Source organism: Phalacrocorax aristotelis, chromosome 7, assembly GCF_949628215.1.
Source record: "Phalacrocorax aristotelis chromosome 7, bGulAri2.1, whole genome shotgun sequence".
NCBI classification, from domain to species: domain Eukaryota; kingdom Metazoa; phylum Chordata; class Aves; order Suliformes; family Phalacrocoracidae; genus Phalacrocorax; species Phalacrocorax aristotelis.
Genome location: NC_134282.1, coordinates 10,110,810 through 10,120,880, shown reverse-complemented (window position 1 = coordinate 10,120,880; position 10,071 = coordinate 10,110,810). Strand labels below are relative to the sequence as shown.

The 10,071-nt window shown below is 45.4% G+C and overlaps 1 protein-coding gene across 1 annotated transcript; it reads left to right on the top strand.

Annotated features, from left to right (window-relative positions):
* Positions 1-3,839: 3,839 nt before the first annotated feature.
* Positions 3,840-9,790, top strand: SUCNR1 (succinate receptor 1). The gene is made up of 2 exons (XM_075098313.1): positions 3,840-4,071; positions 7,392-9,790. Exons 1-2 carry the CDS (start codon positions 3,988-3,990, stop codon positions 8,340-8,342), a joined length of 1,035 nt encoding a protein of 344 aa, XP_074954414.1. The 5' UTR covers positions 3,840-3,987; the 3' UTR covers positions 8,343-9,790.
* Positions 9,791-10,071: the final 281 nt, after the last annotated feature.

The following is a 10,071-nucleotide window of genomic DNA, read 5'->3' as shown; positions in this document are numbered from 1 at the left end:
TACTGATATAAATCAGTGCTCTACAATGATGGGTTAATGTAATGTGTTACCTTTTATAATGTTTTACTGGTCCATTTAAGGAAGTCTCATTTGAGTGACTCATTTACCATGAGCTTTCTGCCCATAGATATTCAACTTTTTCACTACAACTCATCTGCCATAAACTTCCTCCATCATCAGTCAAGTACAATGACTCGCTTGTGATGGGTTCTTTGTTATCAGTGCCCATTCAACTCCACTTGGAATTTTTTATAGTCTATATCATGATACCGGTGCAAAAATGAAGTAGTTGCTGCTCACGGTTTCCATACAGCTTTTTGTATGCTGGTGCCCATCTCCCCGCTGCCCGAGCTCACGCTTTGCAGCAGCTTGCTGTGAACACACAGAGAGATCGTTGCGCTGCAAAAGCTCAAGCCAAGTTACTGCTGATTGTAGTAAAGAAACTGAAATCCCTCTGGTAGCTGGGGTGAGAGATATGCAGACCTAGGAGACATGTTGAGCATAATAGAAACTCCTATTTATTCCTTTAGTTGATTTCGCACATTTTGTTCAGCAAAACCAGCAGCTCTGAGCAGGTGGCAGCTACTCCTCCTGCCTCGGTTATGTTTCCCGTTTCATCCTGCTGTTACTGTGATAGGAGAGAACAATAGTAGCTCCTGGCTTTTGTAGAACCAGACAGCTGCTCCAAGTGAAGCATCAACATGGCCCACAGCACTGCTAAACTAATGAGCATCTTCAACATCTGTTTGTTTTCTGATTTATCTTTTTTAAATTTTAATTGCATTGGTAAAATTCAGAAACTGCTCTTTTATATAATTCGGCAGGGCTGAGTAATGCTGAACCCGTGCTTGTGCTGATTGTTTCTAAAATTTCAGGGACTGAAAGCTGATGTGTCGTTTAGCAGTTTATTTTGTTTGGCTTTTTTCCAGCTCATTTTAGTTTTCTGCAGCCATCTACATACAACCCGTAGCTTCTTCCTCTTTTTACTTACGCTTTAAAAATGAGGCATAAAAATTTTGGCTTAAACTTAAGAACTGTAACTGTACTTCAGTAATATTTGCTAAACTTGCAGTTTCCAGGAATTATAATTTCTGACAAGCATATTTGGAACGAACAATATAGGTATTTCTAAATAGTGCTTTTCAGAAGCACCCATCCTACACAGCCATGTTAAAATGAGCTGGGCTTGTCCAAACTGCCACACAACGTGCAGTGGTGAAGCACATGTTGCAAGATAAATGTAATTTAATTTCCTTTCTGGATTTTGGCAGTGATTGATGTATAGAAGTTTGTGTTGCACCCCATGTTTGTGCCAGATGTTGCTTATAAAAAAAAAACCATCCCCCCTGTGACTTTAGCTGCAGTCCTGGCACAGAGCGTGGCTGGAGATGCTGCCTCTGGGCTCCAGGTTGGGTTTTTCTCTTGCAGTCAGAGGAACAGACTGAGCCCTGGCTGGGGACCTGGGCACCATCCCTGGCTGCTGCAGCCATTGCAAACTGCCACGTGCTCACTACTCCTATTAGCTAAATTAAAAGTGTGATGGGGAAGTGGCATGTTCTGCAGCCAACCTCCAGCTCCCTCGGTTAAAAACAGGTGTTGAACCTGCATCTTCTCTCCTGTTTCCCATTACTCTGCCGTAAAGAACAAGGCAGGCAATTGCCCTTGTCAAGCCAACCTGTTAGCTGCGATGCCCTTTTTGGCCTGTGCTCCCAACCACCACCACAGCACATCACCCCTGCATGTCCCCAGTGATGCTCCTGCCAAGGCGGCAGCCCAACCTCCTGCCTGTACTGCGGGGACCACTGGTGATGCTGTGCCAGCCCGCTCCCGGGTGGGACGGAGGTGTGGTGGGACAGGTACCTGCCACTAGTCCCGAACCTGCCCAGCTCTTCCGTCCTTTTTTTTAATCTCGTAGTGGAAATACACAGCGCTCTTTGAAAGCTCAGTCTTTCACTGGCACTCCTCTTTCTTCTTGCACTTTTTCAAAATGTACTTTTTGTCTGGAGCATTGGATCATTTTTCTTCGGAGCACTCACTCATCACGAACAGGAGCTGCTTCAGCACTACAGGGCTATTGGGTGCATGGAGGGGAGAAAAGAGGTGAACCGTATCTTCTTAGCTCTTTGTATATCCTTCTGAAAAGGAAGGAAATTTCTTTCAAAAGTTATTTTAGTTAGCCATGTGATGGCAATGTTTGCAGACAACCTCAAAACTTTGCTCTGCAATGCTCTCCATTGCGGTGACTCCCTGGAGGAGGCTCAGTCCTGGGCTGGTTGGTCTATCAGACTGGTTGGTCTATTAGACCTGCGTAGTCAGGAAGAGAGGTAGGCCTGGGAAGACCACAACCCTGAGACTGAGTGATCCGCCCAAGAACTGGAGATACCCACCGCAGTGGTGCTCTGTCTGTGGCTGAAACACCCCTTTCTCCTGGGTATGACCTTCACCAGTAAAGGGACCATCCTGGCCAGAATGCAGTACAGCACTGCTGTCACCTGGGCTGCTTCTGCAACCCCTGGGGCTCCCCTCCTGCCTGAGGAAGCCTTGCTCTCAAGTACACAAGCTATACAAAGGACTAACCCAGCAAAGGACAGCTTTTTTAGATACACTCAAAACATCAGAACTTAGCTCCGGTTTGTTTGTCCCCTGCGAGGGATGAAGCAGTGGATTGGTGCTGTAACAACATACAGTGTTGCTGGGAGCCGCTCACTCAGCTCGCAGCAGTGCCAGCACTGCCCATGTTTTCCAGATGCTGCATGCGATCTAAATACTGCATGAATGCCCTGGTTTTTCTGGGATCAGATGAAGCAGTTAGATGTCAGTATATGTGCGCATGTTGCAAATGCATGGCCGTCTGCTCAGAGTGCAGTAGTAGCCGATTTGGTGTCCACCAGCGATTCTGAGCAAGCTGCCATTAGTGGGTGAACAAAACAGTCTTGGCTTGTTTACTGAAGGGGCAATTAATAAGCCCCCAGACGCTGGGATTTTATTTTTCCTGCAAAGTAAGCCTTGTGACTGTAAATGCAGCCCTGCAGCCTGCATACAAATGAAACATTTTTTTCTTAGCAGACTGAAAAGAGCTCTACTTCTTGAGCGAGGAAAGCAAAACTGATCCTTTTGTCTTCAGTCATTAACTTATATTGACAAGTCACACAGCAGCAGCTTTTTGGCTTGAAACCTCACTTAGAGCATGCTTATGCACAGCAATAAAAGTTAGATGGAAGTATATGAAAGCTCACATTGCACAGTGCAGGATTTTCTAAAAATCTCCCCTGGGTACAAACCTGCCCTGTAGCCGTAGAAATCCCAAATGGGGAGCATCTCACGTGTGTCAGCTGCACAGCCACCCAATCATGTTCAACCCAAAACACAGCTGAGAGTGCTCTCCTGCTTGTTTTTATGCAAGGAAACTGCAGCACCTTCACTTTCTCGTGTAAAGATGAGCACTTTCAGCGAGGATGCCCAAGCTGGGTGTGCTCTGCCTCAAGAAATTGAAACCTAATCTTTTATGGAGGGTCCTGGGGCTTCTGAACAGTGGAAGACAGTGGTCTGCAGGTAAAAATACAATCAAAACCACACATAAAAATGCTGCTGTATCATTTGAAACCAAGAAACAATTTTTGTGCTGATATAAACTGGTTCAGGTGCATTAATTGCAGTGGAGCAGAGCCATTTTGCATTAGCAGAATTTTTCTCAAAGTTAAAAACAACATAATATTACATAGTAATGCATAAACTATCATGTTTGAAGTGTTAGTATGTGTTACTATACAAAAACTAAGTGCTCTTTAGCTGTCTGCTTTAATATAACTAAAATGTTTTAATTGGTTTGCTAACCATAGAATGTCTCTGAGCTGCTGCATCTGTTGCATTGATCTCTGAGTGTAACAGGAGCAACTGTTCTGTGGTTGAAGAAGACTGGACATAATCAAGATACAAACCACCAGGCTTTGCCCTCCTGATGCCTCTGGGTGTGTCTCAGAACACTGGATGAAGAGCAGCTCCCTTTCCCTCCTGGCACTGGAGAAGCAGTGCCAGGCTCTCCACCTCCACACCCGCTGCAGCCTGCACAAGGTAAGCGCTTTGCGCAGCTCTGGCCAGGCAGGGCGGGAGCTGGGGACCTCCGACTGCTGGCCCCATGCACATCATCCAAACAGGAGCATTTCACGTGAAATTGAGGTTTAACAAGGTCAAGTGCCAGGTCCTGTACTTGGGTCACAACAAGCCCATGCAACGCTACAGCCTTGGGGAGGAGTGGCTGGAGAGCTGCCCGGCAGAGAAGGACCTGGGGGTGCTGGCTGACAGCCAGCTGAGCATGAGCCAGCAGTGTGTCCAGGCGGCCAAGGTGGCCAATGGCATCCTGGCTTGTATCGGGAATAGTGTGGCCAGCAGGAGCAGGGCAGTGACGGTGCCCCTGTGCTCGGCACTGGTGAGGCCCCACCTCGAATGCTGGGTTCGGTTTTGGGCCCCTCAGTACAAGGGGGACATCAAGGTGCTGGAGCGTGTCCAGAGAAGGGCAATGGAGCTGGTGAAGGGTCTGGAGAAACAAGTCTGATGGGCAGTGGCTGAGGGAACTGGGGGTGTTTAGTCTGGAGGAGGCTGAGGGGAGACCTTATCGCTTTCTACAACTACCTGAAAGGAGGTTGTAGCAAGGTGGGATTTGGTCTCTTCTCCCAAGTGATAGGATGAGAGGAAATGGCTTCAAGCTGCATGAGGGGAGGTTTAGGTTGGATATTAGGAAAAAAATTCTGTACTGAAAGAGTGGTCAGGCATTGGAACAGGCTGCCCAGAGAGGTGGTGGAGTCACCATCCGTGGGGGTGTTCAAAAAATGTGTAGATGTGGTGCTTAGGGATGTGATTTAGGAGGCACAGGGGTGTTGGGTTGATGGTTGGACTGGATGATCTTAGAGGTCTTCTCCAGCCTTAATGATTCTAGGATTCTATGAAATCCTCTATCAGAGCCCTGCGTGTGGCAGGTGCTCTCAGCACACTACAGGCTCCCCACAGCACAGGGCAGAGCTGCAGCCTGCCCATCCTCCCCCGGGAAGTTTCCAAACAGGTCTCTGTAAAGGGGAAGTATTTGTTTGCTCTCTTCTTGGCTCAGCACACACTTTATACTACCTTCCTCCCATGAAAACTGCCCCCTTGTTCTGCTCAGCCAAACAAATTGCTCCTTTGCCTTGACTCATTAATGTTTGAATCACATGCAAATCAGGTTAAATGGCAATGCTGTGCTGCACTCCTGGGATTTCAAAGTTCTCACCAAGGCATTGTCCAGGAGTGCTGAGGGAGAGGCAGCGCCCAGCCCTGGGAATGGTAAGGTGTCCTTGTGGTCTGACAGCTGGCTGTCAGGCTGCAGCTTCTTGAGAAGACTCTGCTATTCCTCTAGAGAGACCATTTCTGAATGAACCCTTTAATTGTTTTACCCTGACTGCTTACTGTAAAATTGATTAATGAGTCTTTTTCTAACAACTTCCTAATTCAATGTATCTGTCAATACTGTAATTTTTAAGTTATTATTTGTATTTAAAGTGCTACTGTTAGTGCAGTGTTTCCTAGAATTAAAATCTCACTGAAGTGCTGAGTTTCTTCTCAAGAGCCTGAACAGCCAGGGTTATACTAGGTGCTGCATGTGAGGTTATTCTGACCTGTGTGAGCAGTCAAGGCTATATAATTTTTGTTTCCTGCAGTACACAGTATAAGTGTAGATATTTGCTAGATATAGCTTATGAAGTTTTGTATATGCTGTACTTTATTCTGTCTCATGATCTACCTTTAAAATAAAATGCTTTGAAAGCAGAGATCTATTAACAAGTTCTAGGCACCAGAACAGCTGTGAAAAATACTTAAAACAATTATGCTATTTGTAAAGACTACCTTTAGCAGATTTTGTGGTAGTCACATTGCTGCTTTTTCAGAGTTTAGACTTAGCTTGATTTCAGTTTTATTCTGTATCTCATTTTTTAAGATTTTGCTTTCCCCTGCTTTCTAATTGTTTTGCTAATATTTTTAACCAAAGGCTCTTGCTAAAAGCTTTCTTTATCTTGCAGTTTATCTGCAGGTGGGTGAAGGTGTCTTTGCCTGAGAAAGGAAAGGAGTAAGCACTTGAGATCCTACTCTCTTTCCCTGTAGCATGAAAGCGTGTTTTCCACCAACCTTTAGAACGAAAGCAAAATTTGTCCTCAGGCAAACTCACACTTGGTGCAGCTTCCTAGAAAGCTTTGCTCCTTAAATGCTGCTTTTGCTTTTGCTACTTACTACCCAGCTGAAAGGAGAAGCTCTTTGTCTGGAACCAAAGCGAAGATGAGATAGCAGTGCAGGAGGGGTGGCAGCGGTGCTGGCATCCCTGCCCGGAGCTCTCCCGGCTGCAAACAGCCACGCGTTTGCCAGCCCGGTGCTCCATGTTGTCCCGGCAGGGAGCAGCTTCTCCCTCTCCAGCTGCTTCTTGGGGCTGGGCTGGGGTACTCCGTAATACCCAGAGCGTGGGCTTAGCAGCAGTTATGAGCTGTGATTGAATAAATCACACGGTGTTCTCACCTCATAGGAAGTTAATAACAAAAGTGACTTAAAGTTTGTGAATTTGACTTCAAAGGCATTTTTCCCTGGTCTTGACTGTGCTGTCCCCTTGACTACAGTAGCTTTCGTATCGATGAGGACTCAGTCATAACTGAACCTTGCCTTCTTGAAAGGGGTTTTTCACTGAAAACAGAAGAAACTTGTAAAACCCTAGAAGCAGAAATGCTCTGTGTCTGCAGGACTGGCTCAGAAGTCCTCCAGCATGCCTGCCATGATGCGTGGGATACGCAGCTCTTTCTCTGCAATTCTAGTACAGTTACCAGAAAAACCATGCAACCTGCACAATGAATGGTTCGATTAATTAAATAAACACATTGTCTCCTGACTTCTTAATGAATTCTGAGTATCGCTGTCAGATTGTGGCTGTATTTCTGCTAATGAGTTCATCCTTTGTCAGTCTTGACAGGGGACTTCTGCTTTAGTGATGAGTGAGGAGTCCACGGGACGGGTTGGGTAACAGGGAGGCAGATGACTTTCAGCAAGGGCTGTGACAAAGTAGTGACAGGCAAGTTTCACTTTCCCAGCCTCTGGTACTGCCATGGGTTTGGGTAACCGGCAGCTGGCATGTTATGGCAGACGCCTTCAGGTGTTGCTATTACTTCAAACTCCTCCACAGGATTTTGCTCACAGAAGTTTTCATCTTGCTTGGTAACTCTGATCAATAGCTTGTGTGCATAAGAGATTTCGTCGAGTTCAAGTCTCTACTCACCATATAGGCTGTAAAGAAATAGCATGCTATATTCACCTATTACAGCAACAATATAAAAATAGCTATGCAATGATCTTTTACTAATTATTTTTTTCTTTTGACTTTCCAGGCTGTGAACCAGACAGATGGCTGTTTGCTGTTGAATGGTGTCCTAGAAAAGTATTATCTTTCCATCGTGTACAGCCTTGAGTTCATTTTAGGCTTCATTGGAAACACCATTGTTGTGTTCGGCTATATTTTCTGCCTGAAAAACTGGAAAAGTGGCAACATCTACCTGTTCAATTTATCATTATCAGATTTATTATTTCTGTGTACTCTTCCAATGCTCGTGAACAGCTACTCCAGAGGTCAATGGACAAATGAGAGCATCTTGTGCCACAGCAACAGATTTCTGTTGCATGCAAACTTGTATAGCAGCATCCTTTTCCTCACTGTTATCAGTATTGACAGGTACATGCTCATAAAATGTCCTTTCAGAGAACACGTTTTACAGAAGAGAAAAACGGCCCTTATTGTGTCTGCTGCCATATGGATCGGGGTGATACTGGAACTGCTGCCATTGATGTATTTCCTGGCCCCTGTAACGCCTGACAATAATTACAAGTGTCTTGATTATGCAAGCTCTGGAGACCCCATGAAAAACCTGATCTACAGCATGTTTCTGACTGTCTTTGGATTCCTTATCCCTCTCGTCATCATGTGCTGCTTCTATGTGAAGATGGTCCTTTTTCTTAAAAACAGGAGTGAGCAACTCAGTTCCCTCCTGACGCTTGAAAAACCTTTTACTTTAGTTGTCCTCACAGTGGTTATCTTCTCATTGCTCTTTACTCCCTATCACATAATGCGCAATGTCCGACTTGCTTCCCGAATACCAGCCTTGAACATATCTGAGTGCACGCAGGGCATCATCAACACCATTTACATCATCACGAGACCCATTGCATTTTTCAATAGTGCCATTAATCCTGTTTTTTATTTCTTAATGGGTGATCACTTCAGAGAGATGCTGATGGCAAAAATAAGGCAGCTCTTGAGCAGGGTGACAAACACCAACAAATGAATGAATAAGGAGACCTCTCGTAGTGGGAGATGGGGAGAGGAAAATCTCTTAGGGAGAACATTCACCAATGTAGAGTGCCATTTTTTTAGATAACTCTATTTGTGCTATAGAATATGTGAAAGCTGATTGTCCTGTAAATGCACTTATTGTACAGGAGAGCTCCTTCTGCTAATCTGACTCCAGGAAACCAGAAGTGATGCTCACTCAAAACAGTACATCAGGAAAGAGTGCTCTCATAGCAGGATACACTATGGCCTGTTAATATTGTAAACAAAAGATCATCATGGTAGTTCTTAGAGGGAAAATAGGCTGTTCACAGGCAGCTTCTTTGTGAGCCATAACTTGATGCTGGGCTGGACTGGACCTCGGTTTGGCTAAAATGTGCCAGGGGCACTAATTCACATGGTCAACACAGTTTGGTGATCAAGGCTGAGTCTTCTTTGAGGGAGTGTTTGCAAACTCTACACCTCCTGGGAGGTTTACCTTTCAGAATAACTCGGACAATTTGCATTTTCAGCTGATTTAGTGAGGGCTGGCGTCTCGGATGTGGCAAAAAAGGAGGGTATGCAAATGGAATGTTTCATCGTCATTGCCAGAAGGGAGGCAGTGGCTATGTTGCTATTTTTGTTTGTCATGAGTGCGAGGAGTGCAGAAAGCTGTAACATTTGGCTGCTGGTCTTACAAGCATTTCATGGAAGCACTGCTTCCACAGTGAAGATTGTGTGTGTGTTTGTGTGTGCACAAACATGGTCTTTCATACTTTGATATTAAAGCTGGATTCAGCTTGCAGAAGTAAAAATAAGAAAATCTCTTTGTTCAGTTCTTGACTGAGATTTGCCTTCGTACGTCACCAGGACAGCTATGCAAGCTTATGCTGGCATTTTTGCTGTTCCCTTTCAAAGTATAGCTTTACTTAACTTTAATGTAATTATCTATGAGTGCGAGCAGAATGTATAGCTTGAAGCCATATTTGGACCTCTCAGTTACAACTTCATTAACAGTTCCAATAATGAAACAGGAGCCAATGATGAGCCAGCTCTCTACCTAACATCCCTGCAGAGTCATTGTAGCAACAGAACTTACTCTCCAATTGACTGACCTAACATCAAATATGAAGGGTGAAGAGGTTGGTGCTTGTACGAGCTTGGGCTTGGGAAGGACCTGCTGAGAGCACTGGGGTGTGCCGGATGGATCATGGGCACCAGTGTGGGCAGGGTGCGGGCTGCCCCCTCCTCTGCCTGAGTTCCAGCAGGTGCTGGAGGAGCCCCCAGTGAAGCACAAGGTGCGTGCTGCTCAGGGGCTTGCTGTTCCCCACGGTGTGGAGAAAGGACTGCTGGTCATGACTCATCAGAGATAACTTTAGTTCTGCTTGCTGATGTGTTGTTCATCTGCAGTATGCTTAAATGTTTCACTGATGCCTGCCTGATAATAAACTGTACATCCTCCTTTGTGTTGTGTATTTTTCTTTTGTATGCTATTCTCTTTAATGTCCATGAAGCCACTCTATCTGCCATTTTCCTGTTAACAGTAAGACCCTAAAAGTCTGACCAAAAGTACTAATTTGTCTCAATTTGAGGGATAAAGTAGCTGCTTTTCTCTGTATCTTGCACAAATACAAGTGCCAGTGTTCCCCTGGGTAGTGGGTGGCCAAGACATGTCTGGGTGTTAGGCCCAGCCACCCTCAGGGCACTGGCGGCGATCACCCTGAGCTCTGGGTGATGCTGCTGCT